Source organism: Dermacentor albipictus, chromosome 3 (assembly GCF_038994185.2).
Source record: "Dermacentor albipictus isolate Rhodes 1998 colony chromosome 3, USDA_Dalb.pri_finalv2, whole genome shotgun sequence".
Classification (NCBI taxonomy): domain Eukaryota; kingdom Metazoa; phylum Arthropoda; class Arachnida; order Ixodida; family Ixodidae; genus Dermacentor; species Dermacentor albipictus.
In genome coordinates this window covers 71,877,926-71,898,642 of record NC_091823.1, presented here as the reverse complement: position 1 = coordinate 71,898,642, position 20,717 = coordinate 71,877,926, and the positions used below count along the sequence as shown (strand labels likewise).

General features: G+C 40.8%; 1 protein-coding gene across 2 annotated transcripts; it reads left to right on the top strand.

Moving 5' to 3' along the window:
• Nucleotides 1-4,154: 4,154 nt before the first annotated feature.
• LOC135900661 (putative methyltransferase DDB_G0268948) lies at nucleotides 4,155-20,679 on the top strand. 2 transcript variants are annotated; one of them, XM_065430184.1, is made up of 6 exons: nucleotides 4,155-4,269; nucleotides 5,347-5,504; nucleotides 10,066-10,273; nucleotides 12,759-12,859; nucleotides 17,715-17,852; nucleotides 20,418-20,679. In XM_065430184.1, the coding sequence occupies exons 1-6, from the start codon at nucleotides 4,216-4,218 to the stop codon at nucleotides 20,521-20,523; spliced, it is 765 nt and encodes a 254-aa protein (XP_065286256.1). In that variant the 5' UTR covers nucleotides 4,155-4,215; the 3' UTR covers nucleotides 20,524-20,679. The 2 variants fall into 2 exon arrangements, with proteins under 2 accessions (XP_065286256.1, XP_065286255.1); XM_065430183.2 differs by having other exon boundaries at nucleotides 4,173-4,429.
• The last annotated feature ends 38 nt before the right edge of the window (nucleotides 20,680-20,717 follow it).

Sequence of the window (20,717 nt, the reverse complement as noted above, 5' to 3'; positions counted from 1 at the left end):
TTCCAAAGACGAGAAGTGAGTTTGCCCCAAAAGCGGCAAAGCCAGGAGGACGCACCGTCACGCTACACTCGATTGGAGCAAGAGCTGCATTCTGACTTCTGGCATGAGCGTTGTACGGTGCCGGGATGCCGATTGACTTCTCTCACTGGTGGAGGGCTACTCTTTATCGTTGGAGCTGAGCCACTCGTTATCCTTGTGAAATACCGAAGTCTAGGTACACGCTGGTGTGATAAGTAACAATTGTTTCTTCCGATTTTACTCCATTCTTATCCTCTACTCTTTCGTACCGGATGATTCTGGTGACAACGTAAGCAGTACGCCGCTAGAGAACTGGCCAAGAGCCGAACAGACGAAGTGAAATAAAATTTTTACTCTCTCTATCCTGGCCCTGATGTCAGTGATAGACGCCCGATTATCATATCAAGGAATTTGCTGAACAATTGCGCTTCAGTTTTTTAAGCTATCACCCGTGAAACGAAAAGAATTGCGAATGCAGGTTTCACCTCATTGGGGGCTTTCCTGCGGAGAATCCAGCTTTACAGGTTCTGCTGCATGCGTTCTGACATTTTGGAAAACACTGTAGGCGAAATTTTTGTTTCCAACGATGGTTGATTCTTAACAGTACCAAGTTTTATGTGCACTTGCCTATGCTTTCCCTCATGGTTTAGTGAAAAGGAACTAAAAAATTGGAAATGCGCGTTGACTGCCACGTTCAACGGCAAAACCAAATGCTTGGTGAAAACGAATTCATTTTCTTGTGGAAGAAAATGAATCTGCACCTATTCGTCCCCAACTATACCTCTACTTAGTGCAGGGCCGCGGCGCCACATGACGGCGGTCCATGGCGAAATGGCAACATAATGCGCTGGAGGGCGACCTTGGAGTCATAGAAGAGTGACCATGTCTGTGGCGGTTCTTCAATTACGAATTCTAGATCAGCACGGAGGGCAGCGAGTTCTGCAACCGCCGATGATGTAAAATGCGATGTCTTGGATTTTACGGTGACAGACTTCGAAGCAATAACTAACTGCTCCTGCTGAGCTTGCAGAAAAAGCTGAAGCATCCGTGTAAATGTGAAGGCGTCCACTGAGTTTCTCATGCAGGAGCAGTGTATGTGTAGCTTGTTGCAGGGCTAAAAAGGACGATTGTGTTTTCTTTTGGATTACAGGAATGGTTAGGATGGCTTCGAGGGGATGTAGGCACCACAACGGTAATGGTGGTCTTGCTGCAGGCGCAAATTTCGAGGGAAGCACTGAACGATGCAAAGCAATATTATCGCTGAATGCGGAATGTAACCTAGAAGCAGATAGTGAGGCAAGGTGGTGTGATGGAATCCGGTTGAAATGCCTTATGTACATTCTTAAGGCATCGACGCAAATGTATGTTGTGATTAGGCGATCACGCGCGACGACGACAGTCGCTGCTGAAGATGCACATCTCGGAAGCCCAAGGCATATTCTCAGTGCTTGAACTTGAATCGACTGGAGGACGTGCACGTTTGTTCTTCGGGCCCAGCCCATCACAAACTGTAGTGCATGAACCCGAGGAAAAGTACAGTATAAAGTTGAAGCATCGCTCATACAGATGCAACCCACGATTTTCCCGCAAGAAATCTTAGCACGTGGGTAATCATGGTGAGTTTCTTTTTTTCATGCAGCCAATATGAGGGCTCCAGGACAGGTCGCGATCTATTATGACTCCCAGAAAGCGATGGGTCTTCTTATAACTAACAGTCTGTCCATTGATTTAAAGGACGTATGGGCCCATCTCATTGCTCGTGAAGGCAACCAACGAGCCCTAGTCCAACGAGCCCTAGTCAGATGAGAGCTCTAGTCCCCATCCTTGAAGGTAGTTTGAAGTCAGTGTAGCCGCTCTCTGAAGCCTGGAACGTACAGCCTTGGTAAAAAAAGTTGAAGCCGCTATGAACGGCCAGGGAGCGGCTGCGCTCTGCTATCACGGCGCTGCCACCACCGGCGCGCGCCGCTACTCGCTTGCGCCTAGGATAAAGATGGCGAGGGAAGCATGCATTCTCTTACTCTCAGGCATCTTTTGATAACAGCGCTCATGAAAAACTAGTTTTCCTTCCTCCATGGATGAGACGAAGCGCTGTGGTAGTTCATTTGTGCCGTCATGTCACAGAAAAGAATGTCAACATTGTTTTCGCCTACGCCAAAGCATCCATGTCAAGACACTAAAGCCAGCAAAGGTAACTACGTTATTTATTTATTTTATTTTTTTGTACTTTGACTTTTATTCACGAGGACACATTGAGCCTCTTCAATTTTCTTGTTCTCGCTACCCGCGGGCTCTCAGAGCCAGCCAGAGCGCATGCGTTTTTGGGTGGCATGGGTGAGCCGATGATGGTGGCTCAGACTTGTGTGCGCAAGGGAGAAAAGCGGGGAGGAAGCGCGCCGCCTTCCGTCGCGCGCGATAGTGGAGAAAAGGGGGCGGGGCTTACGATTCCGTGATCTGTGATCGCGCAACATCTTTATTTGCCTTGTTTGACGCATTATATGCAGTGACTTTTTCTTAGGTAGATTTGTTGTAGACTTATACGCCTATTTAAATATCTTAATTGTTGCGAGGTTTTGTGTATGTGTGCAGTGAACTTTGTTTCGAGTGACACCTTTTTGCCATTTATCAAGCTGCATCTTCGCATTTGTATATTTCATTCTGTCTTCGCATTTCTAATGTACGAGGGCAAGTCAAATGAATGTAAGCCAACCCATACCGCGCAATAATGGTTCGGTTGTGCGAACCATTATTATGTGCGAGACATAAGAGTAGCATGCAGGCATCTCTGATTTACAAAAGTGACACCTAGGTGTGAGGATAAATCTTCTTTAATGCTCTCATACACTGGGTTGAACATAGTTGCGTGACATAATGGACGCCCCAAAAGTTGAACAGCGTGGTGTCGTGAGGGCTTTGACAGCTGAAGGTGTTTCCCAAAACGAAATTAGTCGCCGTATGGCTGCCGTGCACGTTGAACATTGCATTTCATTGGCCACTGTGAAGCATTGGAGCAAACGGTTCAAAGAAGGACGTGAAAGTTGCAAATACGATCCAAGACCGGGCCAATTAAAGCCGCCGTGCAATCACCCCAACACAATTGCAAAGCTTGATGAGCTGATTAGACAAGAACGGAGGATAAGAATCGGTGAACTGGCACAGCGTGCGAACATCAGCCACGGTTCGGTTCATGCCACAATTAATGAACATATCGGTTATCGGCGGTTCTTGTGTGCGCAATGGATACCCAAGATTTTTAACCACCGCCAGAAGACGGAGAGGTTCGGGGCTGCCTTGGCTCATCTAATCCGGTATCACAATTAAGCTTGTGATGACTTCTTGCCTGCAGTTTATACCGGGGACGAATCATGGTGCCACTACTACGAGCCTGCAAACACGACGGCAACGCTTACAGTGGAAACATTCGAATTCACCACCCCAAAGAAAACAAAGGCGGTCATTTCCGCCGGAAACGCGTTGTTGACTTTTTTTTTTCGATCGTCAGGGGCCATTACTGATCGAATTTGCTAAACCTGGAGAGACTGTCAATCGTTTCTAATATTGTGAAACGCCGGATCGGCTGCATGTCGCAATCAAGAACGAACGACTTGAAAAATTGACGAATGGGATCACCTTGCTCCTCGACAATGCCCGTCCCCACGTCGCTGATGTAGTTAACACAAAACTAGGAAAGTTCAAGTGGGAAACGCTGCAACATCTGCCACACAGCCCAGACACGTCGCCTTGTGACTTCCTCATTTAGGGGCAATTGAAGAAAACAGCTCAAGGGAACCATATTCGTGTCTGACGATGACGTGAAAGAGTCAGTCACCGACTTTTTGAAACAGCAACCCAAAGAGTTTTATGAGACGGGAATCACGGGACGCGATCGTTAGTCAGTGGGACAAATGTCTAAATTGTCATGGAGACTACTTTCACAAAGTAAGTTCAGTGATTGAGGAATAGTGGCTGAGGTGATGCATTGACATATTAAAGGCTGATCGTGCCCATTGAAAACAGACGCGCAACTCTATGCGCATTATATCGTGAAAGCTTAGCGGTAGTCGCGGCCTGAGGAACCGAAACTATTGGTTTCCGTCTGTTTTGCTCTTGGCGCTGCTAGCGCTGCTTTGCATGTAGACGTCGACATACCTCTCGTTCCTATTCACACGTCTATTGGTGCATAGCCAACGCATAGCATAAATGAGCGTTGTCGGCGTTATCGGAGAACACCTACAAACGACTTTTTACAACGTCGTAAGCTGTACGCCTCCAAGGCTCTCGCTGTTTACTTTCATTCAGCATGAGTGATTTTTATGTTGGCATAACCAGAAGCCATGCCGACATATACGCCAAGTTTCGCCCCACTGCTCCACAAGCTCTCATTGATCAGATAATGAAGTTCGTGAAAGAGAAGGTAGGCGGAAGTGAATCCTCCGTGAATCGACGACAGCTTACTTATGTCATAGTAGTCAACGCAGTTAGCTTTCATCATTTGCGTTTGGCCCCTCTCCTGCGGTATGCCGTTGTGCTCAACGCTACAACTGATTGTACCCATGGGGGTAGCAAAAAGTCAGCAGAGAGCATGGAGGAAGTTTTCTTCCTCCATGGGAGAGAGCATTACGTCACGCAGCCAGCTTTGTCAAGCTAACGCTCCGCGAAGCCAGCCCTTTGCTCAGTAGTGGTCCAACACGTGATCTCTTGCGTTTAGATCACGGAGAAAGAATCGAGATTTTCTGAGACGTTTGTTTCCCAGTAGCTATGCCAGAAGTTCTTTATTCGAGGCGCGCTTGTTCGGCTGCTTTGCCTTGGCTCGGCCTGCGGAGCGGGAACACAAAAATCAACCGCGCACTTTGACGTGCGATCACGTGTTGGGCCAATAGGTGTGGCTTCAATCGTGTTGCGCGATTCTTCATACTGACTTTGTTGTATCTAAGCCGCACAGCCGTGCGTTCCTAGGATATTCTAGTACACTGTACCTAGGACGAACAAATACATTGAAGCTGTCCTACCTTGGTGTTATTACTATAGTACTTGAAAACAAAAACAGTATCTAATTTCTCTGCACTGCGCTTAACAGTTATTATCCGTGATACATGTCATTAGCCTTGCAGATTGTCACGCGTAGATAATGTCTGGCCTTCACACCGTGTAAGAATAGGTATTCTTACACCGTAGAACTTCACTTTGTACTTCTGAGTGAACGTCGCTTCAAAAAACTGCCTTTGGAAGTAAATGTATGGCGGTCAACATAAGCTCTACGCAATTAATAAGTGAACATTAATATTAACTTTATTTGTTATGGTCATCGGCTTTTATAACTCTCCTGTGCAGATATCGGACCTGAACCTTGCAGTAGATGTTGGCTGCGGCCCTGGCACAAGTACAACAGCACTGGCCTCATACTTCAAAGAAGTTCATGGCTATGACATATCTGAAGCACAAATCACTGAAGCAAAAGCACTTCATAAATTCAAAAATGTTTCCTTCAGGTGAGACAACCTTAACTCAGCCATGTGTTTACAGTCATGTGTTTATGTGATTACCATTTGAGCTGGCAGTGTGTGTGTATATATATATATATATATATATATATATATATATATATATATATATATATATATATATATATATATATATATATATATATATATATATATATATATGGAGGGGGGGGCACGTGCAGGGGTGCGCATGCTTATGAGGGGTGCACTGCTTTAGCTTTCAATTAATGGTTACTCCTCACTTCAATGTTCGAATGTGATATGCAAAATGTACCACACAAACAAACAGTCAGCCTTGTGAAATATTTTTACTGCAGTTAGCACATAAGGGCTGGACATATGATTTATTTGAACCATTTACTCATGTCCCTAAGTAGCGCATGATACATTCAACTGGCCCTATTCGAGGGCACTTCAGAAGCACTACGGAAGTCCACTGGCAACAATGAAGCCAAATCGAAGCTAATATATACCCTGTTGTTCTAGCTATACAGCTTCAAAGCTGTCATTGCAATGATGACTTTCATAGAATATAGATAGAGCGCTCTAAGACAACCGATTGAGTAAGGCAGCAGTCTCACCACCTTCAGTGCCAGCCCAGTGCACTGCCTTTAAGATCACGCAAGAACATGGGAAGAGAATAAATTCTGAACACATGTTGCCATTGAAAGTTTTAGCTAAATTTTTGCATCTTAAGCTGCTTATAAGTATTGAAGAACTATTTTGATAAAGGCATGAAGGAACAAAAAGCAAGAATGACAGTTTTGTATTTCATAGCATGCTTAGGGCACTGATGCCTCTCACTTAATTCCCGCACAGTTATGCAGGACATAATCATACAAAATTGCATAGGATTGGACTGCAAAATAGTTTTTCACCATGCACGACTGTGCAAATAGCTTTTTAACTGATCACTGTCTGCAGGTCAGGGTAACCAATTGCACTAATTATTAGTAGATTAGAGCTCATTTTAGCCATGTCTGCAATTTTCGTGGTTTGTTGTCATTCTTTGCATTTTGATAATGAAATGAGTAATTCATGCTTTTCTTCATGGGTAGAATTTCTATGTGACCCATAATGGCTCTCACATTCAGGTGTATAATGCTTGTGCTCATGATTATGGCTGCCAACCACATTTCGGTTGTATATCCGTTGTAGATCGATAAAAGCAGGACTAAATCAGTAATTATAGAAGCACACATCATAACATATGGTACTGAGTGTGTAGGTTCCTTGTCTCTCTTTCTGATGGATAAGAAATCAGCATCTATAGACATTGGTGCGGTCTCACGATAAAACAATGTGATTTCAAATTGTGATATTACTTATGCCTCTAGTTGAGGCATGTTCATGCATGCACACATCTTTTTTTTTTTTTAGCAACTGTTTCTTCAATAAACATTGAATTTGTGTTTGCTTCTCTCCTTTGTTTTGCTAGATTCTACTCCAGTTGAGATGCCCATGAATCTACATTATACAAATGTTTCGGCAACATAAGTAGCACCGCGCATTTCGCTAAGAAATCGCATTACACCAGCTTATTGTGGTGCTTGTCATTTCAGCCAATATAATGAGTTCATTTGTTACGAATAAGCCGGGTAGATCTCCTAATACTCCGATGTGCAGTGTGACAAGGACACTATGACAGTGCTCAACAGCTTTGTGATGTGGAAATAGCTGACAGGATGTGCACCTGCATTAAAAGCTTATTTCTTTTTTATTCTTCTCCTTTTTCTTTTTTTTTTCAGCTAAAGCACATTGGCAAGCTAGTTGGTTAAAATTCATGATCGAATGTGTAAGCACCGCTGAACAATGACATAGAAGGAAACTGACACACAGAGACAGCACTGTCTCTATGTGTCTTTCTACATACTCATTCAGTCACGCTTACACATACTATCATGAATTTTTTTTTGTCATCTACTTCAGCTGGTTTAACCAGCTGCCATCCACAGATTGCAGTATCAGCGTGAGCGATCATTTGAAAATTTAGCCAATGGGTCAACAGTATACATACATATACCCATCGTCCGGTAAAGCATGACTGCCAGTGGCTATGGCACAGTACTGCTGATTGCAAGGTTGTGGGTTGGATTCCCTGTGGTGGCAGAGTGCAAGAATGTTTGTGTGCCTAATCCCCTTCAGCCACGGTATACAAATTTGTGTACACGACTTATTTTTGCCAGCTCTGTCCAGTGGCAGCAACGGACAAACGTGTGGTATTACACTGTTCGTACTGAACTGAACCATGCATAATCAATGTGGCTCGGCTTCAATTCAGCACAGCGAGTATTGCAACACACGACCACTTTAGTGAATGTACTACCATATTTGAAGGGATGTTCGACCTGCTCCATTTCATTAGCGATGGCAAAATAATCTTTTCTTCCTTTGTCGTAGTGCTTGAAGCCAATGACTAAATTGTTCATTTGCTTTGAGCTGGTCAGTCAGTTATATTTATCAAAAGATGTGATGTGGATGATTGTGGGCTAAATCAACATTACTTACTCTGTAGTAATTATGAGTACTGACTAGAAAACGTACAAAGCATCAATCTACTGCCTTCATTTCCCTTTAGAGGAAATTACAGTACCTTGTAATATAGTAATAATAAAGTTTATTTGCCATCATACATATTAAATAAGAGGGCAGAGGAAAAAAAGCTGCTCACAGGCAGCTTGAACAGCCCCCTGATTTGTTTATTTTGGCAGAAGCAGCACCGGAACACATAAATGTATACACATAATTGGCACTATAAGCAAACTGTAACAAATAGGATAATGATCGAGTCTCGAACAAAGACAAATTCTACTGAAAATACAAACCACGGAATAGTATGAAATCACAGTAAAAGGAAGTATGCAAAATTAAGCACTGTACATAATGTGGAGGTTCCGATAAGAACAAGAAGATAAATCGAAGCCATCAAATTTCAAAAGACAGGGTAACGCATAAGATAAATGCTGTTGTCCAGCTTTAACACGAGGAGTGTGAACTAACCAGCTTTCTGCATATCTCTTGGTAACTTATTTTGCAAATTTGCAAGAATTTGTAAACTATTGAGGTTTTGTCTTATCTCTGTTTTGAACTTCACAACTTCACGCTCAGTCTGTATTTATATAAGCTGTGTTTACTGATTACTCTGGCAATGAGAAAAAGTTGAGCCGTGTGGGATCAGTATAGTGCATTATAAACCTGACATATGTATTTTTTCTGTAAGCGATGACTGTGTTGCTAGCTAGAGGGAGCTGAGGTTCCCATATACCAGTTGTCAGTAGTTGAGGTGAGAATAAAAAGGCGAGTTATAAAGAAGCAATTTAGTTTGTGATGGTAGTTGATGTTTTACTCAGCCTACTATGCCTATGATTGGAGCTAACTTGCATTTAGATTGTTTATGTGATCGTGCCAAGACGTATGACAAAAAAAAGAACGATTTCAATTTTATTTTCCCATCTTACAATACAGATGGAGGGTTCGCAGAAAAAAAGCTACACCAGGGCAGCTTGATGAGTCTACAAACCTAATGTTCAGCAGGGAGGCAGCACTGGAACATGCGCAATTAAAAAAGAAATACATAAGTATACCAAGGAGTCACTAAAGTATACACGAAACAGCAATATGTACACGTAAGTAAACTTAAGCCACGTTACTCAAATACATAGTATGAAGCTCTTTGCACGAACAAGAAAACAAATTGAAATTAATGAGACTATAACTATGCCAAGACATTTGAAACTCTACAATATCTATATTACAGGAGTTCCAAACTATGGGTTGATGTGACATATTTATTTTTTTTCTTTTAGGGGAGGGGTGGGCGGGGTTGCGAAAAGTGACTGCGTTAGTTTTCTGTTCATTTATACACATGGAGTTTGATGTTGCTCATTTTCCTAGAAATGTCAAGGTTTTGTTACATGTGGACTTTATTTCCGAAATATTTTTTCCTGAGAAGAAGATTGTAGTATCATCTGTATAAATAATAAATCTTACTTCAGGGTTTATATTTAAAATACTATTAAGGTGCTTATGAAAGACGAGAGGTCCCAGTATGCTACCTTGTGGTACACCAATTTGGATATATTTAACTGAAGAAGAGGCATTATGTAGTTAGCTGAATCACTTGTTTTATCTATGATAGGTATGACCACATTAATTGTAAAGCCTTTCTGCGAATCTCGTATTGATGTAACTTTTCCAGCAAAATGCCATGATGCACCAATTTGAAAGCCTTTGAAAAATCTACGAATACAGCAAGTGCCATTGACTTTTTTTCAAACAGTTTCAGTATAAATTATTTCTGTGCAAAAAGTGCCAGTTCAGCTAATTTTCTTTTAGTGAAGCCTAATTGATATGAAATAAGCAGTTGGTACTTTTCAATATGATTATGTAACTTTGACACATTCACCTGCAGTCTATCATAATTCCTGGCAAAAGTCTCAGCAATGGATCAACAAATAAAAAATAAACAAACATTTATGAATGTGAATTTTTTTGCAACATGAAATAAATTGTCCTTGTTTTGTTTTCTTTTTGTCATGCATTTCCGCAGTGTGTCACCAGCCGAGACGATCGCTGAAAAAGATCAATCTGTGCAGTTGGCGATGGTAATGCAGGCTGTTCACTATTTCAACTTGGATGCATTCTACAAGGAAGTAATAAGAATTCTGGTGCCACATGGGGTGCTGGCACTCTGCAGCTACCTGATTCCGAAGCCTGTTAGCAAGAACCAGGAGAGGATGGATAGTATAATAGACAATGTAAGCAAACCCTCAAAGATTATTTCCTTGTGGATTTTTTCATTGGGTGTTTGCCAACGCACAGTTTGCAAAGGCTTAATCTTCTGTTCATACATAATTATGAAAATTGTTGGCGAGAATGGTGTTGTTTTCTTTCCTTTTTTCTAAATATTTATGCCATAGGGGGCAGACATTCCAGGTGGGAAAATTTCAAATCTACAGAGCATAAGGACTTGTAAATTGATCTTTGAAACCAGATTGAATACAGATCAAATAGTTATTAGTTTCTGAATATTTTTTTTTTCAAACACGATGCAAGCTTTTCGCATAGTTTTGTAATAACTCTTGCTGACCTTGTACTTTTGCCTTGCTGAACTGGCAATGAATTAATTCATATTTGTCTAAGGTTCATCTGTCAGTCATCCCCAAATATTAGTGCAGATCATTCAATAATCATTTAAAATGCAAGATATCTGAATTTTCTAACAGCAGCTATTCAGCATCAGTTTAAAAACATTGGCTATTGGGAGGCTGAGTCATATAGCAGGATATTAACTTACTATTCAGGAGTTTTAAATATTTGTTTAATCCTACATAGATGCAATTCTTGATGCTTTCTTTCACAATAACATTATGTGTACATTCTGGACATGTTTTCACTGCATTAGAGCCGACAGGCTACAAACTATATAATAATAATAAGGCAGAAACTCCTGGTCGTTCTTTTCATTGAAAAGCTTGAGACATTGTTTAGTATGGCAGATACTTGAACCAGTTGGTGAATGACTGCATAGAAGTGTGCAGTGCTAGTACTAGTAGGTAACACTGTTTACTTCTGTGTAGTGAGCGTTGTTATATAGAAAGGAAATGTATTCAACACAGTGCAAACATATCCATGATTAAGATGCCATAGTGAAACAATGTTTTGAATATGCTTCCGCACTCTTACAATCTGGCAGTACTTTTCATTTGCACAGTCATGTGTGCTGACAACAACGAGCAGCCTTTTCTCTACTTGTGGTTGTAGTTGTCATCATTGTCTATGTCCCTTGCTGAAAGGTCATAAAAAACATTTTCATTGGTCTTTAGTTGACGTTCGAAGTATGCAAATGCAGACCGAAGGGGACATGCCTCATGAAGACACCATCTCAAAAGAAATAAACATAACCAACAGACACAAAAGCACAAGTGGTGGCAACTTCTGTACACCATTTTGCTCAGCGATCACTACAGACCATTCGTATGCTATATACCATGTGCTCCCCTTAATTCACAGTTGCAAGAAATGCTCCATGTTGTGCTATTCACCGTCGGTTTCCCAAACTAGAATTTTTTTTTTATTATTTCAGATACTGTCAATCCCAGTGGGATTTTTACAGGTTGGGCATATATTATAAACTCACAAATAGAGATAAAAACAGGTTTGCATAATTTAAACAATGATATTTGTAATCGATACGAAGCAGATATACACATATGGCAGGAAATAAAACATGTATGATACAGTGCATTTGGCAAAAAGGGGTGAAATTGCATAGGCAAATACAATGCTTACTCAGATATTATTTTATACAACGACGTGACTGGTGTGTTATTTCCGGCTAGCATAATCTAATTATTGCGCAACAGTTCTTCTACAAGAGTTACAAATTTCGGCAACAATGTGTTAGTCGTTATGCATGGGTCTAGGCTATTCCATTCTCTCATTGCAAGAGGAAAGAACGAATACCGTATATAAAACAGTCAGTGTGAAATGCATATTCTTTAAGTGTTAGTGAATGCTTATGGCGGGAAGGTCTGGTGTCAGCTAGGGATATATACAACAAAGTATTTATTCGTAATGCATTGTGTATTAATTGGAACAATAATTTTAGTCTTGCTAGTTTGGCGCGGTTTCGCAGAGTAGGAATACAGGCTTGTTTTAGCAGTTGGGTAGGTTAATCACTATTCTTGTATTTGTTAAAGATGAATCTAATTGCCTTTCGCTGCACTCCTTCGAGTTTGTTAATAAGCTGTTGTGTAAAAGGAAACCAAATTGTGTTACCACACTCGAGAACTGGGCGAATAAATGCGTTGTATGATAGCAGTTTAATTGCTCTTGACAGTGATGCAGTAAATCAATAATGTACATGCAGAGAAACATATGAGTGTCGAACTTGTTAACTGCAAAAAAAAAAAACATGCTTAGGCTTTCTCCAGCTACCGCTAATCTGATACTTGTAGATACCATGACTAGTATTTCTTCGCTTCTTCATCTTTCCTAACGGGCATAAGTTTAGCAAAGTCTGGTTGGTGCTAGTGTGTGAAACACCTTGCAGTGTTTACTCTCTCATGATTAACTTGACCTCTGCCTATTTTGAACATGTGCTGCTTTCATACAAATTAAGAGCCATGCTTAAGATTTCCTGTCATTGTGTAGTGTCAAGCTCAGGTTTCTCAGTGCGCATGTGCTCAAAAACAGGCTGTAGTCAAAATCTGACACTCATTTCACTGTGGCTATTTACAGGAAATCATCAAGGGTATACCAAAGGAATACTGGCCATCGGCTTTAGATGTTGTCAACAACTTGTATCGAGACATCCAGCCTGCTTTTGAGGATCATGTTCGGTAAAATGGCCTATAAGTTGAAAGTGATAAAATCTGGGATGTGGAACAATAAGTTACACTTAGTTCCGTCTTAACAAAAAACCAGTGCGAAGAAGACATAGACGAGCAAAGATACGACAAACACGGGTGCTGACTCACAACTAACATTTTATTTCCAACGAAACAGAATAAGTAGAAAATCACAAACAAAGGACAATAGAAACCCTCTCATGTGGGTACAGAAACGAAAGTAGCAAGCAAGTGGCAATCCCATGGCTGGTTAATCAAGAGCTGGTTCCCAGACGCTCCCATAGTTATGACACTTCTGCCTGTGACAAAGGTATCAAAAGTTGACTGATATAGTAGCTGTCACCTTCCAAAAGCATGTATGAGGCATCCAATATTTATCTTGTTTTTTGATCACTCTGCCGGTGCAGAATCTAAGTTCTATCAAAAACGGGTTTACAACAACTTTTGTTGCAGTGAACCGCCAAATGTGAACCAGTGCCATTCTTTATGTTGAGTGCGTGCTCCTGGATCCTGATATTTAAACATCGACTAGTTTGTCCTATGTAACCTTTTCCACAAGAGCACGGTATTGTAGAGACAACTTTAATTTTACAATCCATGTACTTCATTTGTTTGATAGCGCATCCTGCACGTTTGTCATGCATCACTTCATTCATCTTTTTGTGGATGGCTGGACAAATCTGACCAAGCTAGTGGCCAACACTAAAAACATCAATCTTATACCTGCTTGCCACATTTTTTAACTCGTGTGCTAGCCTATGCAAATAAGGAAACGATATTACATTCTTTCTCCTCTCAGGATCACCATCAACTGTTGCTCTCCTCGGATTGCCTTTACCTGATTTTGCCACTTTTCCACAAGCTCTTATGATAACACCAGTGGGATACTCTGCTTCTTTTAGTCTGGGTACTTGCCTCTCAAAACTACATTGCACCCAGTGGTGGCACGATTTAAACAATGAAGAGTGTATGCAAGAAGCATTAATGCCACTTTTAACTAGTTTCGAGTAATCAGAGGAAAATTTAAGTAAAGGCTTCACGGCCCTAGGGGAATACTCCCAGCAAACGTGGTCTGCTGCATAAATAAATAAAATAATAGTGCTCTTGTGGAAAAGCTTACATAGGGAAAACTAGTTTATGTTTATATATCAGGATCCAGGACCATGCGCTCAATGTAAAGACTGGCACTGGTTCACATTTGGCAGTTCACTGCCACACAAGTTGTTGTAAACCTGTTTTTGATAGAACATAGATTTTGCACCAGCATAGTGTTAAAAAAAACAAGAGAAATAATGGAAGCCTTTCTCATGCTTTTGGGAGGTGACAGATACTATATCAGTCAACTTTCGATACCTCTGTCACAAGCATAAGTGTCATACCTATGGGAGTGTCTGCAAACCAGCTCTTGAATAACCAGCCACGAGGTTGTCACTTGTTTGCTACTTTCGTTTCCGTGCACACATGAGAGGGTTTCTGTTCTCCTTTGTTTGTGGTTTTCTACTTCTCTGTTTCGTTGGAAATAAAATATTAGTTGCGAGTCAACACCAGTGTTTGTCGCATCTTTGCTCATCTACATTTTTTTCGTGTTGGTTTTTTGTTAATATGGAACCACACCAACTCATCCAGGGGAGGTTTTCTGTAAGATTCCACATAGTGGACATGTCCATTTCGTCTGCTGTTGAAGTTCTGATTGGCTGGGCTGGGCTGGGCTGTGCGTCCACAGCAGCGAGGCGCCACAGCCAATCAGCAGTTCAGCAGCAGATGAAATGGACATGTCCACTAGGTGGACTCTTGCAAAATACGTCCCCAGCTTTCAGTTTTAATGAAGTACACTTAGTGTTGTGTATAAGTTATAGGCTACAGGCATTGGGTACTAAATCCCAACAGATGATTAACAATGCGCTCACTTTAGTGGTGTACAAGACAGGTGAGTGTGACTTCTTTAAATTATCAGGCTGCTCCTACTTTAGTTCTTGCTTGTTTCTGTCTGTTGTCACTGTTTTAATGTTTATGGCATAGATGGTATATAATTATATAACTAAATCATGCAAGTCCCATTCAATTAATTTCATACTGGAATGTACTGTCAGTCCAATTACCATATCCTTACTATTGCTGTGAATATCTAAAGTAAATTGGATTCATTAGGTGCTTTAACTAGATTACATGTGCTTCAGAAAATAAGAATTATGAACAATAGCGTTTGAGGAGGAGGAGGAAAGAACTTTATTGTGTGCCCTGCGAGTTGGTGAGGAGGGCCAAAGGCCCCGCCTAGGTGACGGCCAGGAGTTCTTGGGTCCTGGCGGCATCCGCGGCCCGCTGGACGGCCCATAATTGATCTTCGAGGGCGGGGCTGAGCAGCGCGGCTTCCCAGCGCGTGCGAAGGCTGCTGCTAGAGGCCACGTTTTCTTTATTGCTATCTAGCCCTCGGCATTCCCATAATATATGCTCCAGAGTGGCTCTGGATTCACATGTTTGAAGTAAAAAGTTTTAGCAGCTGAGCACACAATATGCACTAGGGCCTTACATTCATACATTGTCAAACCAGGAAAAACCACTAATGCTACAACTTTTCTTGCAGGAGTAAACTGAAACAAGCATCATGTGCACAAACTGCACAAATTTTAATGCATGCAGAAATGACATTCACACTATATTACTAAATTTCATTTTTTTAAGGTAGTAAGTAGGCCACTAATGCAATGTGCTATGCAGTTAAGGCACAGAGGGCTGGTAGTGCCACCTTGGTATCTGTGAAGCAGCCCCATGTGGTGCCACTTGCTGTGGCAGTGTCTGGCATGAGTTGGCAAACAATTGCTGAAGGAGCCCCTTGCTTTAAAAAAAAAAAAGAACTACGTTGTATTTAAAAATACCCAACTAAACCGAGCACTACTTTCGACCTTTGCTGCAGAGCAAGGCCCCAAATTGTCAGAATATGCTACGTAGTTCAGTAACATCTTTACTGTCATATTATTGGGCACGTCGGCCTTCACTTCCAGTGTGCTCTTTCAGTAAGTTCTTATTCTGGCACTGGGACGTTGAGATGGAGTCCAAACCATCAATATTCTTGCATAGAAAGATTTTAATGCTTGTCTTTGCCATATATCCATTTAGAACTCTGTCTTTGAAGGCAATACTTTGCAAACTCTTTCCTTACCGCTAGAAGTGTGCTCATTTTCATTGCTTTTATGTTATAACACTTTAGTTAATGTAGTTCTTGCAACGTATACTGCAACACATAAAGGTATAGCCTGATCACTTGTGTTTTAAATAGATGTACAGCATTAATAATTGCTCCAACAATTTTTGGGAATTCTCTTATGAAACTTCAAAGAAGCACCTGAAGAAACACGAATAAAAGTTACAATTAGCTATTTTTAGTATAAGTGCTGAGAGCAAAAAAAAAAAATCTGAAATATACAAAATATGCAGCTGGTTCCTAGTTCCCTACTTTTGTAAGTTAGGTGATGCAAAAAAAATTATGAAGATTTGTTGGCATCAATACCAGCCATAGTGATGCCCATGCTATGCTGGAAAGCAGTAGCTTCACAAATGCGAAAATGGGTAAGTTCCTATTGTACAAGGAGCATTTGTTTTTATTCATTGCAGTAGGCACCTGGTTAGTTTTTTTACTGCATTTTTAGGCTCGCAAAGGAATGGTTGTTAGGTCACAGAGCATGCAGAAGCTTCCTCCTATGTGGTTATTGCGTTCGATCACCTTTTCCATGCAAGCAAGGTGGTCTAGCGTGCGTTCAACTGGTGCTGGAACATCCATATGCTTTGTTCATTTCCTGTACAGTGCTGTACAGTAATGTGGAGTAGTGCACAATATTGTTCAGTAATGAATAAATGCACTTGCACAGGCGGTGTTCAAGATGTAAGAGATTAGACAGCTAGTCAAGCTTCAGTTGAAGGTCAGTCTGAAATCGACTGTGCACTCTTTTATAAGTGAATATCTCACATGACCAGAAGTATAGCTGATAATAATTTGCGCTTACGCTGTCGGAGTGCTGATGGATAAATTCAGCCTACAGTGGAGAAAGTTGCACTTGATATTAGTCGAACACAATTATCAAAATAACATGCACTCACGAGCGTCTACCATTGTTTGTGAAAGGTATTCTAGTAAAGCATGTTGTTGGGCTAGTTGGTGCATTGCATTGAGGCTAGTTTTTTTCTTAATTGTTTGACACATCGTTAAAACAGCTTATATATCAGATCAGAATATCTACTCCCGGAGAGAAGCTGCTGTGTTGTCACTGTTGCTGACATTTGAAAATTGTGCTGTCGAGTCAACCAAAGTGCAAATTTTGTGTCTATTTATTGAAGAAGTGCTCGGAGCACTGCAGGCTAGTTTCAACGATACACCCAGTCAAAGTTTTATTTTTTGAGACTCCCCAATCTGCCAACAATTTTCAAATTGGACAAATAGTTCAGTCATCATTTCAGACGCTACATGATGTTGCTAGCAGAATTCCAAAGAAAATGTTCAACAATGCACACAAAAAGTGTCAATCAAATTGGTCGATTTTTATATGCACAGTAACGAAAAAAACTAACAGATTTTCTTGGTTTTAGATGGCTCATCTGTGAACCACCACGAGCTTTAGCCAGAACCTATCTGTAGTTGTATGAAATATGGGCCAGCATAATGTCTGGATTCCTTTTACTCGGCTCTCTTTTCTTATTATCATTCACCACTCACAATTGGCCGATCTTGGTGATAACGTTGGCGGAGTGTTGCTCCGACCACTGATAAGTTGTGAAAACAAAAATAATTGGAATAGACTCATTACACTATCCTGGACGAACTTACGTTGGGCATGCTTTGTTATACCCTTTCCAGGATAGAGTGCATTGAGGACCGTAAGATGAGGACTGTTGCTGACTATGTGAACTTCACGAAGACATGGTCAGCATACCAACTTTTCCTCAAGCAGCAGCCTTCAGAAGCAGAAGAGCTGTATCGAAAGTTGACATCTATGTGAGCATTGCAAACCTTTGTCTTCAAGTCACAAAGTGCCAGTCATTGAGAAGTTTTAGCAGAGCAAGTGTACGACATAGACAGGAGAACCATGCTCATTGTGGCAACTTGTAACAGAGTGTGCAAACAAAGTGCACAGAACTTTTAATACACATGCATTAAATGTTTAATTAAAAGTTAGCATTAATTAAAAAATATATGCTGGTCAATAGACCATATATATATATATATGGTCTGCTTCGACTATATTCAGTTGCCCTTCACTTCTCAAAGAGGCTACGACATATGTGAGATGTTGAGTGAGCTCCTGAACAACACTTTGCAATGTGGTAGGCATGGTGTAAATCAAGGTAGTGGGACCTCAAAGAGGTGCAACATGATGCCTAACGCATTTCTCTCGCATTTGCCACAATATTGCCACTGACTTTTGTTGCCACAACCAAATGCATTCACCATATATTTCGACATAAACATGTCCAAACTGGAGTTATCATTACTTAAAAGGGTACTGACACAAAAATTCTAACTCGAAATAACTGTTAGATTACATTGCTGCGAGCTAAAACGTACCCACTGTAAAGTATCAACAGTATCAATAGCAAATGCTATTTAGAACTAATTTTCATTTAATTTTGAACTTCGTGCAAGCAACGAATCAGGAAGTGCAGCACCTATCAATGTAGCCATCAGCATAGGTCCTATTTATAAACAATATTACATCACGAGTTTCGGCAATTGATTTTGGTGACTTGCGGCATCATTGGCTTGTCTTGTCATTTGGAAGATGTTTCAGCACTGTTTGCATTAGGTGTCTTGAACTGAAGGCACACAAAGTGTACGTGCAAACTTCTTACCGTTTATGGATTACCATGTTACTGGTGCCATGGCCGGCCGTAGCAAAGCTGGTGGTGACACCTTGTGACAATTTGCCCACCTACAATGCACTCTGATCTCTCTCTATCTTAGGCCACGGGCCATCCCTTCTAGTAAAAGTTTCAACCAATCAATCTCTCTTTCTCTCTTTTTGTGGTGTCAGTGTTATTGTTTAAGGGAATTATCATGAAAGTACGGCACCTTAATGATTATGTCGCTACCAACACTTTACACCAACAGTTTAGTAGAATAATGCAAGTTGCAGTATTAGTTTTGTGTGCTCTCTGGTTAGCTACTGTGTCACCAGATGTCATTACCGGTGTTGTTCCTGCAGTAGACCTCTCTGGTTACCCAGCAAACCGCAAACAGTATGGAGTTTGTGAACAGGCTAAATCGAGGCTAAAACTCTCCAATGCCGAGACCTACCTGCGCAACAAAGCATTAGGATGATATAGCAATTCACACGTTTCCCACCAAACTAGTAGACAAAACAGGAGCACAGATGGCATGGTAGACAGTGTGCTAGTGTGCCTCACAGGTCTGCACGCTCACTTGATCGTCGCTGTTTACAAGGATGTTTCTTAGGTCACAGGGCACAATGTGCTCTTTGAAATTGAACCCGCAACTGGTCGTGGTATACAAGCATATAATTGAACAATCGTTACACGCTGAAGCAAATAAGTTTCTCTAGCATGATTACTGGATCAATAGCTACTGGTTAAGTGCATAAAACATAGCCAAAAGAATTTTGTGGCAGTACTTCTTTAAGTTACTTTTGTACGCAATATTTTTCAAAGAGGTTTGCAATACGGGAACATTTCTAAACAAGACAGAAGCTCCCAAAATATGGAGACTTAAAGTGAGGAACAATGGTTGCTGCCCTGATGGAGATACAAGAAGTTATCCGCCATAGTACCTAGGCAAGGACAAATATTCAAGGAGCAAAAGCCCCCAGATTTTCTCTCTTGCACCCGCTTGTACTCACGCCTGTGCACAAACATCCAGCGATCACTCAAATGACCATCTCGTGATGGAGACAAACTTCTTGTCAAGACATTGGCTGCAGTGTTGCTCAACCACTGTTTTTCAGCCACTGTTTTTCAACCACTTCAAGAACATTTCTAGTACGTTATAGCGTAACATTAGTGCAAGATGTCGTCAGCACTGCTGTTGTCAGATGTGCCCTCTGGCATTGTAAAGCTCTAGCTTGACGTGCAAGTGAATCCGTCTACAAGATAAAATTAGCTTTCAAGAAATGTTTGTTGGAAAACTAACAGAATGCTACATAGCAATGTTTTGGAATATGATTAGTTTCTGAATATGAAAATTTCTCACTGTTTAGCACGCAGTGTATGGTACATATTAAGCAGGTAACACATATAAAAAAGAACAATTGTGTGCTTACATTTATGGTAGTTGAATCTGGCTATGTTCTAGTACAACCTTGTTTTTTTAGTACAACTTTTTTTATTATTATTATCTCATTTCCTTGGGCCTACTCTGATATTCTCATTGTGTTGCTTGCAGATTTATTCCAGGCTACCACAAGCTTCCTTTAAAAAATATGCATATCTATAATAGCACCTTTGAGAGAAGATTTTCACATATTGTCATTGGCAGGCATTGTTGTGTGTGCCTTAAGTTGTGCACAAGTAATGAGCTTTAAAACAATTTTCTTTTTCTTGATAACAGACTGATGGAAGATGTTGGCAAAGTTGGAGAAGATCCAGAGAAAACAAGCCTTGAAGTGAAGACTCAATTCTTCATGATTTTAGCGAGGAAGCCTGGGTCTAAATAATTTGTCTAATTTGTATAACTGTGAATAAGTCACACATATCACTGTTTGATGCTCATGTGACTGTGGAACTAAGTTTACTCATAACGTTTATGTTATATGGTGGAAATTTAAACATTGTGTAAATGTATATGATGCGAATAAATGTAATTTGCTTCATTTCAGCCTTTTTACTGGGAACAACACTTATGGGCTAG